General features: G+C 37.3%; 2 protein-coding genes across 8 annotated transcripts in view; one reads left to right on the forward strand and one right to left on the reverse strand.

The window, feature by feature from the left end:
- Positions 1-21,564, reverse strand: part of LOC145508636 (uncharacterized) — a 331,084-nt gene that overhangs the window by 191,888 nt on the left and 117,632 nt on the right. For 3 of the 5 annotated variants that reach the window (XR_014055489.1, XR_014055490.1, XM_081495654.1), the window contains one exon: positions 4,706-4,812. The exons of 1 other annotated variant lie outside the window; for it this stretch is intronic. The gene's annotated coding sequence lies outside the window, so the exon portion shown is untranslated. The remainder of the gene's footprint in view (positions 1-4,705; positions 4,813-21,564) is intronic. One more of the 5 variants, XM_081495653.1, reaches the window with a different exon arrangement.
- Positions 4,606-21,173, forward strand: LOC145508637 (serine protease inhibitor Kazal-type 6). 3 transcript variants are annotated; one of them, XM_081495656.1, is made up of 5 exons: positions 4,606-4,965; positions 5,168-5,299; positions 9,062-9,084; positions 19,318-19,433; positions 20,938-21,173. In XM_081495656.1, the coding sequence occupies exons 2-5, from the start codon at positions 5,242-5,244 to the stop codon at positions 20,981-20,983; spliced, it is 243 nt and encodes an 80-aa protein (XP_081351782.1). In that variant the 5' UTR covers positions 4,606-4,965; positions 5,168-5,241; the 3' UTR covers positions 20,984-21,173. The 3 variants fall into 3 exon arrangements, 2 of the variants coding, with proteins under 2 accessions (XP_081351782.1, XP_081351781.1); XM_081495655.1 differs by lacking the exon at positions 4,606-4,965 and adding an exon at positions 15,954-16,028 and having other exon boundaries at positions 5,178-5,299; XR_014055492.1 differs by lacking the exons at positions 4,606-4,965; positions 5,168-5,299; positions 9,062-9,084; positions 19,318-19,433 and adding an exon at positions 19,586-19,675 and having other exon boundaries at positions 20,938-21,025.

Here is a 21,564-nt window from a genome sequence, read left to right on the forward strand (position 1 = left end):
ACATAACAAACTGATACAATATTCCTTCCCCAACACCAGCTCAGAGTCAAAATTTAATTTATGCTTTCATGCTTCCAAGCTTTGTTGTAGTGAGCAGGGTAAATGATGAAGACAGAGAACTGATAGAGAACTGATTATCCAGTGGAAGTGACAAATAGATTCAAGGGATTAGATCTGACAGACAAAGTGCCTGAAGAACTATGGATGGAGGTTTGTGACATCATACAGGAGGCAGGGATCAGGAACATCCCCAAGAAAAAGAAATGCAAAAAGGCAAAATGGTTGTCTGAGGAAGGCTTACAAATAGCTGTGAATCGAAGAGAAGCAAAAAGCAAAGGAGAAAAGGAAAGATACACCCATTTGAATGGAGAGTTCCAAAGAATAGCAAGGAGAGATAAGAAAACCTTCCTAAGTGATCAGTGCAAAGAAATAGAGGAAAACAATAGAATCAGAAAGTCTAGAGATCTCTTGAAGAAAATTAGAGATACCAAGGGAACATTTCATGCAAAGATGGGCTAAATAAAGGTCAGAAATGGTATGACCCAACAGAAGCAGAAGACATTAAGAAGAGGTGGCAAGAATACACAGAAGAACTGTACAAAAAAGATCTTCACGACCCAGATAATCACGATGGTGTGATCACTCACCTAGAACCAGACATCCTGGAATGTGAAGTCAAGTGCGCCTTAGGAAGCATCACTACAAACAAAGCTAGTGGAGGTGATGGAATTCCAGTTGAGCTATTTCAAATCCTAAAAGATGATGCTGTGAAAGTGCTGCACTCAATATGCCAGCAAATTTGGAAAACCCAGCAGTGGCCACAGAACTGGAAAAGGTCAGTTTTCATTCCAATCCCAAAGAAAGGCAATGCCAAAGAATGCTCAAACTACCACACAATTGCAGTCATCTCACACGCTAGCAAAGTAATGCTCAAAATTCTCTAAGCCAGGCTTCAACAATATGTGAACTTCCAGATGTTCAAGCTGGTTCTAGAAAAGGCAGAGGAACCAGAGATCAAATTGCCAACATCTGTTGGATCATCAAAAAAGCAAGAGAATTCCAGAAAAATATCTACTTCTGCTTTATTGACTATGCCAAAGCCTTTGACTGTGTGGATCACAACAAACTGGAAAATTCTTTGAGAGATGGGAATACCAGACCACCTGACCTGCCTCTTAAGAAATCTGCATGCAGGTCAGGAAACAACAATTAGAACTGGACATGGAACAACAGACTGGTTTCAAATAGGGAAAGGAGTACATCAAGGCTGTTTATTGTCACCCTTCTTATTTAATTTATATGCAGAGAATATCATGAGAAACTCCGGGCTGGATAAAGCACAAGCTGGAATCAAGATTGCCGGGAGAAATACCAATAACCTCAGATATGCAGATGACATCTGCCTTATGGCAGAAAGCAAAGAACTAAAGAGCCTCTTGATGAAAGTGAAAGTGAAGAGTGAAAAAGTTGGCTTAAAACACAACATTCAGAAAGCTAAGATCATGGCATCCCGTCCCATCACTTCATGGCAAATAGATGGGGAAACAGTGGAAACAGTGTCAGATTTTATTTTGGGGGGCTCCAAAATCACTGCGGATGGTGAATGCAGCCTTGAAATTAAAAGACGCTTGCTCCCTGGAAGACAAAGGTATGACCAACCTAGACAGCATATTAAAAAGCAGAGGCATTACTTTGCCAACAAAGGTCCATCTAGTCAAGGCTATGGTTTCTCCAGTAGTCACGTATGGATGTGAGAGTTGTACTATAAAGAAAGCTGATTGCCCAAGAATTGATGCTTTAAAACTGTAGTGCTGGAGAAGACTCTTGAGAGTCCCTTGGACTGCAAGGAGATCCAACCAGTCCATCCTAAAGGAAATCAGTCCTGAATATTCATTAGAAGGACTGATGCTGAAGCTGAAACTCCAATACTCTGGCCACCTGATGTGAAGAACTGACTCACTGGAAAAGACCCTGATGCTGGGAAAGATTGAAGGCAGGAGGAGAAGGGGATGACAGAGGATGAGATGGTTTGATGGCATCACTGACTCAATGGACATGAGTCTGAGTAAACTCTGGGAGTTGGCGATGGACAGGGAGGCCTGGCGGGCTGCAGTCCATGCGGTGGCAAAGAGTCAGACACGACTGAGCAACTGAACTGACAAACTGACAAACTAAGCGAGAAAAGTGAAAACATTCAGAAAAATAAGGCGGATTCATTCTACCTAAGAATCACTCTACCAAAGCACTTATTGAAGGAAAATTCTTGAAGGATGGGGGAGGTAAGGAAGAAGACAGTGGAAAGTGAAGAGAGAGTAACATTTAAATACACAGAGATTTTGAGAGGTTACAGCAAGATATAGAAGGAATTACCATAAATGTAATTTCTGGGGAGATCCTGGTGGCTCAAATGGTAAAGAATCTCCCTGCAATACAGAACACCCAGGTTTGATCCTTGGGTATGGAAGATCCCCTGGAGAAGGGAATGGCAACCCACTCTAGTATTCTTGCCTGGAAAATCCCACTGACAGAAGAGCCTGGTGGGCTGCACTCCATGGAGTCACAAAGAGTCGGACACGATTGAGTGACTAAGACTTTAGGGAGGTCACAATGGATTTTTACGATGGAATGTCACCAACCACCACTTTTTTTCATTCTTTGTTAATGCTTCTGAAATGTTTTCATTTTGAAACACAGGTTATGCTTAAATTGGCCCTATATATTCTGATCACTGAGGACAATTAGCAAAAGGAGAAGGCAAAAGGGTAAGCTCTGGGAGTGGAACTGGGAAGAGGGAGGAAGGGAGCACCACACCTAAAACCAAGCCTTTGCATTGCTTCATAGTTTCCAAGCACTGCTCTTTATATTGTCTCATTTAAGGAAGCAAAAATAATTAAAGATCAAGGAAGGAGACAAAAGTGTTCTTTGAAAATTTCATAGCTTTCCTTAAGCAATTTCCCAATTACTCTTTTTCTAAATACTCCAAGACTCCTCCTTCCATGAAGTATTCAAGAAAATTTTAAACACAGGTTTTCAAGGTTGCTGATTAGTGTCTTCGAAGCTTTTAGAGTCCAACCTGACTTATAACTTTCTGCAAGGGACTTTTAGACAATGTATTTGTGAGTGTGTATGTCTGTGATATCATACCATCTTGAACGAAAATACTTTTAATATTTGTGAAACTGAAAGTAATCATTGATTTGATTCATTAAACCTAAACTGGCCTTCAGTGATCAAACTCACTTCAATTGTTACTACAAAACATGCACACATCCTCCAAGGATCACAGAGCTTAAACGTGTTTGTTCAAATTGTTTCTTAGGAACTTGAAGTCAACTCTGTCTAGTTTGAGTTCAGGTCGGTTAAGACTGGTTGAAACCACTGACTCCAGTGGGCATGGGGGACTGTCTACTCGGTGATCTTTTGATATCACAGGACAAAAAAACTCCACCCTGAGAACTTGCTAATGCCATCGTTTTCTGAACAAAGCTCAGGTGAAGAAGCCTGTAATGTAACTGCCTCTGTGCAGAATGGACAACTATCTCTTTTTCTCATCTCTAATTACTTTTTCTTACGCAGTCTCCCCACCACCCCAAGCCTCAGCTTAATTCAATAAACATCCCGAGGCCACTGCCTTCAGGGAGGTGGATCTGAAATTTGTTCTCCTGTCTTCTTTTTCAGCCACCTCATGAATAAACCCCTTCTATGTTGCAAACCTCAGCATCTCAGCATTTGGCTTGCTGTGCACTGGGTGAACCAAACCTCGTCTGACAACACCTGCCAGGCACTTACTTTCCCTTCCCTCTCTTATCTAGAGTCCTTTCTCTCCTCTGTCATTCAAGTCTTTTAAAATTGTCAGGGGAACCATGAAAAGAAAATAGTTCTCATTTTTATCATTCATGCTTCAGTTTTAAACAAACAGTACTAAATCATGTGATTATCCAAATTCACTGAAATATAGTCACCATTTTCAAAGACAGAAAATTCATCCTAAATAATGAGATGAATCAAAATTAAATTCCTAAAACTATGTAATTTCCAAGCAGAAAACAAATATCTTGAAATAAAAGAAATAACAGCTGATATTTTTACACATTTTCTTAAAGTGTGTAAGAAACTTTAAAAGAATACCAATTATTTAGATATATCATTTCTAAGTTATATATGTGTGTGTGTGTGTATATATATTTATATATAATTAATCATTTGTGTTTTAATTGGGCACATTCACATAGTCTTCCCATATTTAAAATTGTTACATTTTTCTTCATTATATTTTTAATAGCTGTTTTTGATTTAAGACAGACTTTCTCATAGCTAATCACTATAACTACTATCGGTTTTTTTGTTGTTATTCCCTCAAAGAAGGCTTTGGCATCTCTAGCAATTAAATTGACTATGATAGTAGGATTCCTCTAACTTGAAAGAAAAGTATATTTTCGAAAAAGGAGAAATATTAAATATTTCTAATTTCAAATATTCCTCAATATAGTAACTGTTAAAAATATCCTTTACAAATAACACACACACACACACACACACACACACACACACACACACACACACATTGACTCCCTGCTCATTCTGAATCAACAACTGAAAATCCCTGGCATTGAACTACAATAAAGATTTTTTAAAACAACAGTCAGATTTCAGCCTGGAAAATAATTTTTCTGATGCAGCTCTGGTGACTATGTAGACAACCCACCTCTTTTAGGTACATCTTGGATGATGTGGAGTCTGAAAATGCAAGTTACACCTGAGATTCCATTCCCTGGTGGTGACTCATCGGGATCACAGACATGCAGGACCTGTCTGAAAGAGACACAGCATCAAGTGGGGCTCCACCAGTGAGTCATCCCTTTCATGCAGCAAAACCTTAAAGGGAAGAGTAGGGAGGATGTATTGACTGTTAGGAAAACACAGATTACTGCTGGAAAATGACATCCTCTATGAATAAGATCTAAGGTAAGATCTAAGGTACGACTCATATAATTGTTCTAATTTTTAAGATTGATGGGGAGCATGAAGCATTTCTTTAAACTGGTGACAGGTTCCAATAAATGCCTATATAGGACTGCAGATGGTTTCAGAATGTGAGTTTATAAAGAAGGTGGAGATCCTAGCTCCCTTTATCATGTCTATATATATGTCTGAGTGTGTATTTCAGAGCTCTGGGAAGTGTCTTGACAGAGAACTTGAGCTGGACAAAGCAGCCTTGATCTGAGTGAGCTAACTGGCACCATGAAAACATCAGGTGTCTTTCTGCTCCTCTCCCTGGCTCTTTTCTGCTTTTTCTCAGGTGAGTTTTTTTTTTTTCCTTAAAGTTAAAATCCAATACTTACATTGAACTGGAAATGACAAGTGTATTTGTCCACCCTATTTCAAAATCCTAATGATTTTAATACAAAAGGTCAATTCTGAGAGATTATCATAATGACTGCAATAATGAAAATGGGTGATGGTAATAATGATGGAAATAGCTTTCACCTGCTGAGCATACACTATATTCTAGGCAGGTACTCAGGGCTTTTATGCATTATCTCCAACACACGTAACAAGGTATTCATAGACACATTCTGTATATAAGAAAACTGTAGCACAAAACAGTTAAGAAAATTTTAAGGACTTGTAATTGAGCAAGCTCCAGGAGGCAGTGATAGAGAAGCCTGGCATGCTGTGGTTCACGGGGTCGCAAAGAGTCAGACGCGACTGAGCGACTGGACTGAACTGAACTAGTAAGCGGAATTTGGAATTTGAATCTAGGTCTTCTAGACATCACAGATGTCTGTTCCAAAGAAACAGTATGGAGAATTGATAACTATTTTAAATATTAGCTTGGCTTTCCAAGACAAAGCTAAGCTTTTCAGCCCTCATTATTCTTATAATTAGGACTCAAATAACTGAAACTGAAACAAGCATAAAACAGGAAACTCAGAGAATCCTTCAGAAAAAAAATTATTAAACCTTAGAATTCATAAACATTTGTTATTGGTGAACTAAACAACTCTTCAAGCAGGAGAGTATCTTTGGCCACATTAATGAGCAGCAGTCATATATTCTATCAATGCTGATTATTCAAAGGACAACTGTACTTCAATCTGATGCCTTTCATCATATCCTCATCCATGTGAATGAACAGGGCCACTGCATCTATTTCTTTCCTTATTATTCTACTCTGTGCCTTTGTAGTGGACAAAATACACACTAGAGTCTCTGGACCCAAAACGTAGGTTCATCACATCCACCAACAGCCTGTGTCAACTAAAGAAATAGGTCAGTTCTCTGAGAGAGTCTTTCATTCTTAGAATTCTGGACTTGAGACTGAGTCCTAGGAATTTGCAGGTCTGGTGTATCATTTTCTGTGATAAAAGTAGTTGAATTTGGCTGCTATCAGAGATTGCAGATGCCCAAACGTGTAAAAACAACAGTTTTTCAATGAAATTGAGCAGATGAAGAAGTCATTGTTCACAGGGGAGTGATATTTTTATAAGCAAATATATTCAGAATCATGAAAAAATTAATAAAGGGTTTCTGTAATATTATGAAGTAATTCTGACTAGTAAAGCCAAGTAACTCAAGTAAGTGGATCAGTCAACTGCTGAGATGGTATATAAACAGATTTGACTATATTAAAATCTACTTGCAAAGACTGTCTAAATAATTAATAACTTCTTATTGCTTCTTTTTACAAAGGCTAATTGGATCTGGTTGACTAACACAAACAAATACTAATACCAGAACATCATGATAGACATGATGACATATGGGAAGGCACAGTGCCCAGGAGCCTTAATGTTGAGACCAAGAGGAATGAATTTCAGTCCGGGCATTTCCATTTTATAGCTGTGTGACCTTTCTGAGTCTCATTTTCCTCATCTGTAAAATAAGGATATAAAAGGACTAGCCCTGGGGAGTTAAATGAGAAAATGCATATAAAATGTTTAACACAGTGGAACATAGTAAGCGTTTGAAAAATGTCTATATTAATATTGCCATCACTAAATTTTAAAAATAAAAGTACTAGTTTGGCTCAGTCATTGTTGATATTAACCTAGCTTCCACTTTGACATTTCCTACATGTAAGGTGGCGACTTGCACAGTGGAAAAAAGGCTGAAAATAGTAACAGTGAATCTTCCCTGGTCAAAAAAATTAGTTGGGAGTAGTTAACAAAACCTATAGACTTCCAGACCCTTTTTGGTCTCATATAATGGAATTTTTCAAGTGGTTGTCCTGGGAGTCTATATATTTAATAATCAGTCATATCATTTCAGTGTGGTTGGTAATCACTACAGTAGTTCATCACTAACTTTCTTTCAAATTTAAAAGCTTTGTTCTCTCTTTATCCCCGTTAACAGAGAATGTACTTTGAGGTATTTCCACTTGTCTTCCCATAAATACTGGCCACACTTCCTGTCTTTGAGGTGGCTCTGGACTTACATGTAAGGGGGTACTGCTAGTATTAGGAGTTCTACAGAAAAGGTCAGAGATCAAAATTCAGCAGCTCATACCAAGACTGAATCTAAGACTTTTATTATTACAGTATTTTTAAACCACTGTGCTAATTAGTCACAATCTAAAATCACATAATCATAAAGATGGAAGGAAAGAGAGAGAAGCAAGATTGTATTTCTGAAATATTGTATTTCAGGAATATAGAGAGATGTAGCAGGAAAAATGAGTCACAGAAAATGAGTTTGTTCTTGCCAGTCTAAATTTGAGCCGAGTCTTTAAAGCTGAACACAGAAGGCAGAAGAACAATTTCAGGCTCAAAGAACAGACAACAAATCTAATCCCTACCTTCAACTTCCTGAGACAAATGCTTTGGGGAGGGACCAGAAACAGTGAACCTGGGAATGGCAGAGTGAGAGTCAACTTTCCAACCCAACTTCTCCCAAGTGAGGCCAGAGATGATAAATCATTTCCACAGTAAATGAGTGGTGGAGCCAAGGCAGTAAGATGAATCTCCAGATCCTTAAACTATTTTTCTCACTCCACCCCAACTTCTCAGAAATATTACACCATCATGGTCCATATCTGTCGGGAGCCGTGTTAGGCATTACTGACAAGATGGAGGCACGGCCCCAACCCCCTCTCCTCATCCCGCAGGCACGGTCCCGGGATGAAGGAGTTAGGTCTTGAGATTCTGACTTGTCCCTTCCTTCCTTCGGTTGAGTTGGCTGGAAAGAATGTTAAGGTGCTTATTGTTCTTGCGAGGAGCATGAGAAAGCACAAAGCCTTCTGCAGTTATGCCCAGGAAATAATCCATAAACTTACATTTGTTCAAGGATCTTTACAAAGAATGTTCCAGGATGAGCACGTAGGCCGCAGCTTGAGGCCATGGAAAGGATTGTTGTCTGAGACCTGCTTGTGAGGGAAATGTTTATGGCAAAAGAAGTTTGCTGAGTTTAGGGTTTAGGAATAATTAAAAATAGTTAGAAGCTAAAAGTTTAAAGAATGTTGTAGTGTTGGCATATTTTACTATAGCTTATAGGGATTAGGAATTTTAGAGATACTAATAGCTAAAAGCCTTTTTAAGAAATAAACTGAGGGATGTGGTATGCAGCCCAGAGACAAACATGAGTTACAATGTGATCACAAGGACACTTAAGAGGGAACTCTGAAGGGCAACAGTGATTTATGGAGACAGTAAATCTGGGTGAGGGGGAACTGAAGATGTCAAACCTCTGACCTAACGCTTTTGTAAAAGTATAAAAGAAAACCTGATGCTTAAAATAAACATGCAGTCCAGCACTTTGAGCCAGAGGCTGCATCATTCTCCACTGACATCACTCATCCCTTCAGGCCGATTCCCTGGCTGCTGGAGCTAGACTCTGGCACATATCCACACATCACTTTCCAAATTTCTACTATTCCCTAAGAGGAGAGCAGGTATAAAAACATAAAGTAACCAAGCCATGACTTGTTGAGATGACCAAGAACCAAGTACAAGTATCATTTTAGGCTTTGGGATTAACTAATATTGCAAATCCCACATTTTGCACATTCAAAAATTACAGTGTTTGTATTTCATGCTTTTGTTCTTTTTTTTTTTTTTTTCAGGTATCTTCAGTCAAGGAGCTCAGGTCAGTGTACATAATTTTATTTATTCTTCCGACTTGGGTGGCTCTTAGCTGGTACTCCCTGACCAACGAGGTCTGTCTATAGGTAAAAGAGCAAATAAATGGACAACCAGAACAGATGCAGAAAACAGAAGTACTTAGTTTTCTAACTACAATCTCTTTATGAGAATACTGGTTTCAGTTTAAAAGGGCCTAGACACCCACTCTCAGATTTTGTTAAAATTAAATGAATATAAATAAAAAAAGAATGAATTTGTGGTAACATTCATGCTCTTTCACTGATTTCATTGTGTAATCTTGGGCAAGATACTCAGCTTTTCTGAGCTACAATTTTCGTACCTATTGAAAAGGGATATTATCATTTACCTCACAGAATCATATTTAAATTACATAAACTATGTGGGAGCATTTGGTAAACTATGTGTAGTTACATAAACTATGAAAGGATTAGTTATTGATTAATAATGATCTTCTGAAAGAGTTTGGAGAGAGACTATTATTTTCTTTTTAGAAGTAAGGCAATCAAGAGTAGACAATTTGTTTAGTGTTCTGTATTGAGTAGACACAGACTGGTTCAATCAAATTTAAATACAGTTTGGGTTAAAGAGTGGAATGAGCATAAATTATCTTCATAGTTTGGACTGGTATGTTCCAAATTAATCCACCAACTTTTTACCAGTTTTCTTGTCCTAGCTATCAAATAGGCAACACAAACAAGAGGTATTTGCCCTGCCAATCACACTCATATGTCCATACTGAACATTGATACTTGACCTTGGCACTGGTTGTTTGCCTTGCTGTGCCCAAGAACCCTTGGCATCAAAACTTTCCAGACACTACTGCCAACTAATCAGGAGTTGGCAAAGAAGCTGAAAAATATTTTCCAACCTTAATATATCTATTACATTGCGTAAGACATTTTCCTCCCAAGTTTTAGTATCTCAGAAATTGGGATGTATCTTACAACTAACTGCCTCTGTGTGTGTGTGTGCACTTGTGTGTGCATAAGTGTGTTTATACTGATATACATAATTGTACATCTTAAAATTGATTTCTTCTTATATTTAAATAGTTATGTTAGTACAGTATATGTTATATATCAAAAGAAGCAAACAAGAATAAGACATAAGATCCAGCCAATATATTTTATACCTCATTAGGTAAGTATATGACTAAGACTATTACACATAGGTTTTTACAATATAGACTTTAATCCTAGTTTTCTCATTAACACAAAAGTCACTTCCCTTCTTTGGGCTCTTATTTCCCAGATCTTTAACGTTTCACAGATTTTTAGTGGTTTCTAAAGTTCATTTAAAATATTCTACTGATTCTATTCCTTTAGATGAGCCTACGTCTTACATTCCGCTTGCTTTAGGATCCCTGGAGATGCTCACTCATCATGCAGATCCTCAGAGACTATGCCAGACTTACTGAATAATAATCCCAGACAGGAGGCTTTGGATCTATATTCTAGGAATCTAGCACTGGAATGCACTGATTTTGGAGTGCTCCAGTATGTTGGAGACAATACAGATGAGTCCCAGTTTGAATACTTCAGTTCAGTTCAGTTCAGTCGCTCAGTCGTGTCCGACTCTTTGCGACCCCATGAATCACAGCATGCCAGGCCTCCTTGTCCATCACCAACTCCTGGAGTTTACCCAAACTGCCTATGTAATTTGAAGGATGTCTCTTTCCCTTCTCATTGCCTTTGTTTTCACATCTCTGAAATGAAAACTTGGATTCAATGATCTTTAAAGCCCTTCTGGCCTGAGGTATCTGAATCAGTGTGAACTAAACATGCCTTGCCAAGACTGCTGTCTCTCTTCCATTCAAATATAAACGGCAAAGAAAGTGTCACCTTTTAGATGACATCAAGGCTACACTTTCTCTTCTGCAAGTCTGGAAAGAGGGTGACAGTCCCAAAGCCAGGTAGAAGAAGTTGAAGCTAACCTTAGGAGGGTACCTGCCTAACTTTGATGCAGCCAAGACAAAGGTAGAACAACTTTTTTCCAACACCCAAGTCATTCTTTTCATGCTAAGAAGTCTTTTCATTATGAAGCATCTGATGGGAGAATTATAGCTAGCAGTCTAAATTATAGATCTGTAAAAGTTTCTCATGCTTTCAAAAATATTATTTGAGCTAAACAAAACGTATGTTCTAAGACTTTTGGAATTCATGGTCCTGTAAAATTTTCCCTGTAAATGTAAATGACTAATATGCTACCAAATCTTTAATTTGCCAAGTTAAAACATTAAAAAACATAAATAGTAAAATAAAAACAACTTAAGGATAAAGCTATTATTTACTGTCACCACCCTTCATTTCAGAAATTGTAGTATAATAACAAATGCTTGAAAGTCATAATCTCAGAATACAGATAGTCCGTTTAACCTGGATACATTTGGATTAGAATCACTTCCTACACTATCTTTATTTTTCTTATTTTCTCTATCAGGCTGTGTATTTGGGAACCATATACTTAAAGACATGTTTAAATGAATATTTATGACTGTGATTAACAAATCCCTCAAAAACAATGATAGGCAAATGTTTTCTTTTATAATAGTCTTAGCAATATTTAAATTTAGTTTTGTTCTATTTCAAGATAAACGTATGGCAACTTTTAATACAGTTAGTAAAACAATGCTCTTGACTAGAAAATGTTTGGTGTTGTTCATGCTTCCTAATAACCTTGAATTCACTTATAACTATTATACTGACAGGATACTTAAACATTAATACAATTTGGAGATGTTAGTCAGCCTCAACAACTTAGCTACAGAGGAAAACCGAGGCCTCAGAAAGAGGACCTCACTGAGTCAAGCTTACAAATAGCAGTAAAGCTTTGCAGTCATCATCTCAGGATATTTCCATAGCTTCATGCTACCTCTAACCAGCAACAGAAAGCAATTATGCAGTTCATGAGAAAGTGCTTTGAACAGTGTAATTATCTAACAAATACAGAATAGTGTTTACTAGCCTCATGTCCTAAAGAGGTAATGGAAACAGTAGTTTCAAGTAAGACAACTTGTCTCTGTGTGTTGAAGGGATTTGGAAACTTGAACGAAATGGAGGCAAAGAGAGCAGAATTGATTATATAAGCTTCAGGTCAGAAATGCTGAGGATGGGTATAGGTAGTAAATCTGAAATTGATGAAGAGGCTTAAGATAAAGAAATACATGAAAGGGAACATTTGTTCCCTTTCTATCACTGAGGGATAGAAATGATGATGTCTTAATCTGAGGGTAGGCTGAGGGATTTGAAGAATGGTGCTGTGATGGAGAGTGGAAAAATTAGAACACAAAACTAGTTTAGAGGGAAAAATAAACAGTTCTATTTTGGACATAAATGAATATTAAGTATGAATCAAACTGTTGACTAAAGGTGTCTTGTATATTTCTGACAAGTAGAAACTGGACCTTGAAATTTTGAAGACAAGAAAAAAAGTCTAGGACTCATTAGTATCATCTGGGAAAATACATGTTCTCAGAGAAAATCAAGTATATAAAGTTTTCTTGAAAATGTACATAATTAATACTCAGAAGGAAGCTAGAAAAGATAATAAAAAAAAGAGAAGAAATAGCTGGAAAACTGGGAGTACTGACATATACAAATCAGAAAGGGGTTTTGAAAAGGTGGGGGTAGTCAAGAATAGCACATATAATAAAGAAATCATGAGTATTTTATAAATATCCAGTGGATCATGAAAGATGTCATTTGTAGAGCAGTTTTGGTTGTATGGAAGCACTATTAAAACAGGGGAAGTAGAAGTCAAGTTAGAGAGGGGTTAGGAAAACTGGTATAAATGGGGCTGGGAAAGAAAGGGGATGATTTACCCACAAAGGTAGTATTTTTCAGTAAAGAGAACAAATGAAGTCTTACATCCTAGGGGAGTGTGTGTATCTGCAAATTTTCACTGGATTTTTTTTAGAATTAAAATATTGAAACTCAACATTCCAAAAACTAAGATCATGGCATCCAGTTCCATCAACTTCATGGCAAATAGAAGGGGAAGCAGTGACAGATTTTATTTTCTTGGGCTCCAAAATCACTGCAGATGATGACTACAGCCATAAAATTAAAAGATGCTTGCTCCTTGGAAAGAAAGCTATGACCAACCTAGACAGCATGTTAAAAAGCAGAGGCATCACATTGCTGACAAAGGTCCATAGAGTCAAAACTATGGTTTTTCCAGTAGTCATGTATGGATGTGAGAGTTGAACCATAAAGAAGGCAGAGCGCTGAAAAACTGACACTTTAGAATTGTGGTGCTCGAGAAGACTCTTCAGAATCTCTTGGACTGCAAGGAGATCACACCAGTCAATCCAAAAGGAAATAAATCCTGAATACTCATTGGAAGAACTGTTGCTGAAGCTCCAATACTGATGCAAAGAACCAACTCACTTGAAAAGACCCTGAAGCTGGGAAAGATTGAAGGCAAAAGGAAAACGGGAAAGCAGAGGATGAGATGGTTAGATAGTATCATTGACTCAATGGAGATGAATTTTAGCCAACTCCAGGAGATAGTGGAAGACAGAGGAGCCTGGCCTGCTATAGTCCGTAGGGTCGCCGAGTCAGACATGACAGTGACTGAATAATAACAACAACAAAATATTAAATTAAAATATCAGTGATGCTGACACTTTTGTTGATTTAGTGACCATCTGGTGGCTCAGATGGTAAAGAATCTGCTTGCAATGTGGGAGACCCAGGTTCAATCCCTAGGTCAGGAAGATACCCTGGAGAAGGAAATGGCAACTCACTCCAGTATTCTTGCCCAGGAAATCCCATGGACAGAGGAGCCTGGTGGGCTATAGTCCATGGGGTCGCAAAGAGTCAGACATGACTGAGCAACTAGCACATACTTTCACACTAAGCTCACTTTACAGCCAAGTTAAATGATTTTGTAGTTATGATTAGCAAAGATGGCTAATTTAAGTAGCAAATGTGTCATCCTTTTCCAAAATACTTTGGAAAGCACAGTTCCCTGAAAAAGCATAAATGGTCAGGCTGACATCCAAATACCTAGAAGTAGTCTCTGAAAGTTGGATTAATTAAGGAAATAAATGGAGGTACTTGTTAAATCCAACACTAATCTAAAGTTAAAAAAAATTTTTTTTTGAAGCTAAATAGAGTAGGGTAAGAAATAACGGGCTCAAAAATTCTAAAATGTGATAAAATTTACATTTTTAGTGCTTATGATAGTAATCTTCCACATGACACTTGATTCTTGCCAAAGTGTTTTCATAGTATTTATCATTATAACAACCCTAGACGACAGACATCACCAGCCCCCTGTTAAACAAGAAAAATTTAAACAGTGAGTGTTTGCACAACGTAATGAAGCTAGTAAGTGGGAGAAGCAGAATTCAAACCTAGGTTAGTTTAAGCCCATCTTCAGGGTATTCTCCCAGAATCACAGAGTATTGGGGCATTTTACGTAGAAAAGGATAAGGGATTGTATTTCAGCTCTGCCAGGTCTCCTAAACGCCTCATGGAGGACACTTCAAAGGAGAAAAGATAATCATTACCCTTTGTCTAGAGCTGCTTCATCTTCTACCAAGAAACCAATTGCTTGGATTCCATTTCAAGGAGTCTAAAATAAAAATATAAAAGAGGAGAGGGAATTTAAGGAAAGGGATGGCATGACACTCCAAAATCAGCCTACTTCTTTTTAGTTGGGAGAGCTGTGGGTTCTCTGTAGTCTCAATTCTGATATTCCTTTGCCTGGCTCTCTGCCTCAGAGCTGGAATTTCTGGCTGGCTCTGCAAAGGCATTCTTAACCTTCTCCAATCTCTGGGCCTTTGGCCACCTGATGTGAACAGCCAGCTCACTGGAAAAGACCCTGATGCTGGGAAAGATTGAAGGCAGGAGGAGAAGGGGACAACAGAGGACGAGATGGTTGGCTGGCATCACCGGCTCAATGGATGTGAATTTGAGCAAGCTCCAGGAGATGGTGAAGGATAGGGAAGCCTGGTGTGTTGCAGTCCATGGGGTCGCAAAGAGTCAGACACAACTGAGTGACTGAAAAGAAAACAAATCTCTGGAATTCTCTGAGGGTGGTTCTTTTCTGTCCCTAGTCACCACGCTACAATTTTTCACAAGTGAGTGAAGAGTATCCTTTAAACATGAAGGAGGAAGCATTTGGACAATAGTTGTTATTTCTCCCACCAAAGTGAAGAACTAAGGACCTAGCTTTATTTAAGCTATTCCACCATAAGAAGTCACAGCTACAATTTAGATTATCAAAGCTGGAGCTTTCTTAGGGATTTTCTAGTCTCATGAGACTTAGCATTCTTTATGAGTTACAGAGCCTTTCGGAATGTGATGAGAGATACAGTTAGTGCAGGCCTACAATGAGAGGTTTATTTTCCACACTGCTCCTCCAGGACTATTTCAAATATTCCACATTAACTTTCTAAAACTCTTAAGGTGACTACATTTGATTGTTATAAAAACCCTGGGAATGAGGCATGGCAACTGTATTTTGGGTTTTTTTGTTTGTTTTTAAAATTTTGGTTAAGAAAATTGAGGCACAGATGTTGAGTACTTTGTCCAAGATAACACAATTGCCCAATGGCAAGTGGCAGAACAAGTTCTATAACATGATTCTTGAGCTTACTTCAGGGATCACGGGAAGCCACTGCAATTTACAAGTATGTAGATTCGTGTACCTATGTTAATTTAAGGAGGTTTGTTAATATACCAGTTAGTCGATTTGGTTTTATTCACTGAAATCCTTTGCTTTTCCTAGTCCTTTTCCCAGGGGTGATGGAAGGGTCAGGTGGGTTTGGGGAGGGAGGTGGGATCTAGAAATTCTCAAAGCAAAGAACCTGCCCAAGTGCCACTTCCATGTTGCTTTCTGAAGGACAAAAGAGCCTGCAACACAAGATCAGAGGGCTGGATGCCAAGAAAAGGTGGCTTAAGGAGACGTCTCTTTCAAGTAAGAGACTCTTTTTTCTTTTCCTTACCTGACCTGAGAGGCCACATTCGGCATCTTCCCCATGTGCTGCTTTGTTGTAAACATCTTTGTCACAGGTGTTTTAACCCTTGTGTAACTCATTAGCCATAGGGCAATTTTGCCATAAGAGATAAACCGGTTGACGGCTTGGGTTGGTATTTCAGCTTTCACTGGTTGACAGTTTGGTTTCATTTCTCCATTGATGCAGTATTCCCATTTTTATATTATAGAAATCTTGGCCCTTATAATGGTCTAGATAGTGAGGAGCACACTGGCAGTTTTAAAATAGTGGCTAATAAAAACTTCACATATGGGCTTGACAGAAAATATGGTGGTAATACTTATTTGGCACTACACCAGGAACAAACAACAGTGTAAAAGCTTTACAAAGTAAAAAAAAATAGTTACAAATGTGTCTCCTAGTATTTGGAAAACAATACCACTCTTAATGAAGAAAGAAATTTTAGTAAAAAAGTGTGATGCAAAATGAGGAGACAAATTAGCAGAAAAAGGTATAATACTATGAACTAAAGATGTTGAAGGCACATGCTTAGGTACAACCCATAAAATTAAATTAGCTATTTGTGCAACATGGCTGTGAATCTGCACACATTTTAAATGCATTCAAATATGCTATATTTTGCGATAAAGTCTTTTAAATTTTGCTATGAAAAATAAATTTCATTATATTCTCATTAATGTCTTTTATTTTTAGTAATTTTGTCTTCTATGGCAAAAATTTATAGTCAATTAGCTATCCATGCAAGTGTTAGTGGCAAAGATGTTTACAGCAAAGAAGCTGATGATGAAATTATTTAGAACCTGTAGGGAGACACCCGTCTCTGACTGAGATGTCCTTCTTCTCAGTTTCCACGTTGCCTGTATCTGTCCCATTGTGGCCTTTATGACACACAGTGCTGTAATTATCTGCCCTTCTCTGATTCCCTAATGCAGATGAGATGGTGAGCTTATTGATATATTTATAGCCGCTTCCTTCTTATATCACCAGCACCAGGCACTGTGTTCTCAAAATACTAGTTACCCATTAGCTCTTTGTGAAATAAAAGAAAATATGATGATTCTGTGGTTTAAAGAATTTTCTTCACTCAAACACACAACTGCAAATATGTACTTTAGTGACATAAATACAAAATGCACTGGTTTTTTTTTTTTTTTTTAATATTTTATGGTTTTCCTGGTGGCTCAGACAGTAAAGAATCAGCCTGCAATGTGGCACGTTCGATCCCTGGGTCAGGAAGATCCCCTGGAGAAGGAAATGGCAACCCACTCCAGTATTCTTGCTTGGAAAACCCCACGGACAGAGAAGCCTAGTGGGCTACAGTCCATGTAGTCACAGAGAGTCAGACACGACTGAGTGACTAACACACACACATTCTGTGGTTTATAATGTCCGAAAGATCTTCCAGCTTTTAGTTTCTATTTGGATACCTAAAGAAAAGATTACTCTCCTGAAAGTGGTGTGAGAAGATGGAGTTATCTGTAAGAGCAGAGGAGAAAGTGGGCCTATATGTAGGACAATAAGAAGCCTAGGTATCTTCTATCTGACCCAGCCCTAAGAAAATCACTGGTTAGTATCATACTGCCCAATCTTAATAGTACAAGATGCCAAATTTCAACAAAAAGTTATATTCAAGAGTTTTGGATACCTTCAACCTGATATATGTGATAATATTTTTAAAACTCAGTTGTATGGCTTTTTTGCTGAGAATCTCCTCATGCAAATTTTCAGGGGGCTTTGTCAGTATATAATGGTTTGCTAATCCTTTAAACAAATGATTCATCTTACCTGTGCCCATACAGTCCCCTAATAAGTTACTTTAATAAAGTCTTCATGGCCTGACTATAAGCAAGGTCAGGTATATCATGACAGTTGGTCTTTATTTCTCTCAATGAAGATTTGTTGGAAATCAACCATTGTATATTGCCAGAAATTCTGGGTCAGCCATGAAAAGTATGTTCAAGCACTGGTCTCAGTGTTTCTGGTTGTATGGCACTGGTAAGCCACTTAATTTTCTAAGGATCAATATTCACATCTGTAAATTGGCTAATATGCTTTATATTGTTCAATGTGAATCTCAGCATTACTGTGAGACAATGGAGTTGATCCATGTGAGAATAGTTTGGAGATTATGAAGCAACTGATAAACATAAGACAGTATTATTTTAATGAAACTATGATAGAGTTAAGTATGGTCCCTCTATTCATGTTTAAATGTCACTTCATTCTACACAGCTGCCATATGAAGGAGTTCAGTTTTACCTACTGCATATTGCCCGCTCTCTGGAATAAAATGGCTCAAATGTTATCTGCACACCAAATACCGACTCAGTTGACAGTGAATTGAAAAGAATCTTAAAACTCCAGACTAATTCCAAGAGATCACTATAACAAAGGAGATATATCAGTAGCATAATCATTCCTTCTATAGAGCCCATGATGATAATTATTAATTGGTCACAGCGTGTTTTCTCACCAAGGCTAGATGCAAGCTCAGAATCCTTTAAAACAGAGCAGTTTAGGGCAGTCATTACTTGGTTATTGTAGTAGGCACAAAAGTTCAGATTCTACAGATTCTGGGACAGAGTAAGTTAATGTAAAGATATTAGAATTTTGTTTGCAAGAGATAATAAACTGATACAGCAGCCACAGGAAAACTGACCAGTTATCAAATAACATCTAGGAGCGTCTTGCAGTGGCCATCCATATCTTTAAAGCAATTCAGGAGGAGTGCTTTTGGAGTTACACTAATACAAATTTTCTTGGTTTTTGTCTGTGGCATACAGCATGTGGGATCTTAGTCCCCAGACCAGGAGTCGAACCTGTGTCCACTGCAGGGGAAATGTGGAGCCCTAACCACTGGACAACCAGGGAATCCCAATAAATACAGTTCCTCCCCCCCACATTTAAAGACCAAAAACTACTCTCAACTGGTACAAATAAACATTGGAGGAAAAAGTCATTCCTATAGCATTTGTCTCACCCCTCCTGTAAGATATAAGTATCTGCCTTATATCATTAACTTACCTCTGAATAAAGTGACTATAGACGTGTGTTCTTTAAAGAAAAAATCTTAATCATGTTTAATATATTCTAGTCAGAAAAGGAAAGTGATTTTTACTTAGAAAACTTTACACAACTATATACAATAATACGTATAATTTTAAATTTACTGTCCACAACTTCAGTTCTGAGGGACAGTCCCTTAGACAGAATGCACTAATATCAATGTCACTGTGTTTACTTTGCTAGGTTGACTGTGGTGAGTTCAAGGACCCCAAGGTCTACTGTACTCGGGAATCTAATCCCCACTGTGGTTCTGATGGCCAGACATATGGCAATAAATGTTCCTTCTGTAAGGCAGTGGTGTAAGTATCATATTCACCAAATCTACCCTGCAAACACAAACTTCCAGAATAAGATTATGACACGTTCCTTGAGATATTCTAGAAAGTTCTACTCATGCTCATCCATAGAAACTGAAGTAATAAGCTTCAGGCAAATGAGCTGAAAGCAAATGAAACAAAAACACCCCCCCAAAGTTATCTGAAGGTTTCTAAATTATCTAAAAACATGATCTCAGGTATTCCACTTTGTATTTTTGACTCAGGTAATTAAAAAAAAATTTTATATGTCTTTAAGTATTTTGATACATTTTCTTATTTTTTTCATTTCTAATTAAAATTTCAATCATTTTCATATAATTATGTTTGTTGTTATTATTATTATAATTTTGGAAGAGACGAAAGAAAGTTTTAGAAGTGTAGTCAAGTTAAAAAATTCCTCAAAAATCAGAAACATGAAAAACTTAGGAGAAAATTTATCAATAAAAATATTATCCAAATTATTTTCTGATATTTATTTTATAAAAAATAATATGTTTTGAAGGCACTAAGTTCCATTCATTCTGATGAAAATAGCCTTTCAATAAACAACAGAGAGGATTATCCTTTATATCCAGACTAGACAAATTTTACCAATTATATTAGGAAGAGTCTACCAAAGAAAAATATTTGAGCTTACATGTTTATAAGAAACAGAACAAGTGCTATAGATTTTAGTATATATTATTTTAGTTGACTACTGGATTCCTGATGAAATGTAATTTATATTTAATAAAAATTTATTCAATCAATCAATCAATCAACCTTTTGGTCTGACTGCTCTAAAAGCCAGGGGATTTAAGCAAGATAAAAATGATCTCACTTCCTCGATCACTCTCATCATTTTCTTGTATCAGAGTTTCTTCTATGAATACCTTAACTCTCCTTAATTAAGCCATAAAATTCCTAGGCACAGGGAATATATAAATCTCTATCAATAACAGGGCTAAGCATGTAGAATGATATAAATAAATACTGAATCAATAAATAATACACATGTGCCTATATTTCTATATATCTGAAAAATCAATACCAAAATTTTCCCAGAGAAGGGCAGTAGGGTAAGGTGAGATTTGATTTAATGGGCCCATATTACTGAGAGGGCCTGAAAACATGTCTGCTATAAAATGCCAAAGGCCTGGATATTTGGTTCAACTTCTTACATCTTCTATCAGGTTAGAACTATGACAGTATAGTCTCTTTGCAATTATATCTCCATTCACTTTTGTATTTGTATATGTATTTACTCTCAAATAATGAACAGTTAAAACCAAAAGGTCTAAACCTTAGTAAAACTCTGAAGTTTAAGATTCATACCTTCTGCAATTAAGCCAGATGTTACCGCCAAGTGCATTTAACTAACACCTAATCGTAGACATGGATACCTGTGAATCAATTGATTCTATGACAGAGTTAAATCTTTTTCCAACCTCTGTGATGGATAATAATGATATTGCACTGAGCATATATTTGTGTTTCTTTTTTGTAGGAAAAGTGGTGGGAAAATCAGCCTAAAGCACCGTGGAAAATGCTGAATCAGAACCAGTGTTTTCTGCTGACTTGCCAGCTCCCTCATATTTCTTTACTTGCCTCTGCTTTTCCTTTAGTTTTCTCTAGTGAATCCCTTCAATTTATAAAGACACACCTTCTACTCTATCTTGAGCTTAGGGTGTTCCATATATATTTCCCTTGATTCGCTTGTCAATAAAGTAAATTCTATAAAAATCACTGTTTTTTTTCTTTTTATAATCTGTCATCAATAAAACAAAACAAAACCTACAGATACAATATAGAATACTGACCTGGCATAAACTTGGATAAAAAGACCTGTTTTTCTGATGGAAATCAACCATGCACTGGTCACCATGGGAACTTAGGAAAACCCCCTCCCTCATGTTTTTTTTTTTCCACTTTATGTTTTAATTGAAGGATAATTGCTTTACAGAATTCTGTTGTTTTCTGTCAAACATCAACAAGAATCAGCCATAGGTACAACCATGTCCTTCTTTCTCTTCATTCTTGGAATTTCAGTGCAAATAGTGAAGGATTTTTTACTGAGATGACCATATGTCTATAATCATCTTACAGCACCTATGATTTAAGTCTTAGATCACAA

Source organism: Giraffa tippelskirchi, chromosome 6 (assembly GCF_054371585.1).
Source record: "Giraffa tippelskirchi isolate mGirTip1 chromosome 6, T2T-mGirTip1v1.2.pri, whole genome shotgun sequence".
In the NCBI taxonomy this organism is placed as follows: domain Eukaryota; kingdom Metazoa; phylum Chordata; class Mammalia; order Artiodactyla; family Giraffidae; genus Giraffa; species Giraffa tippelskirchi.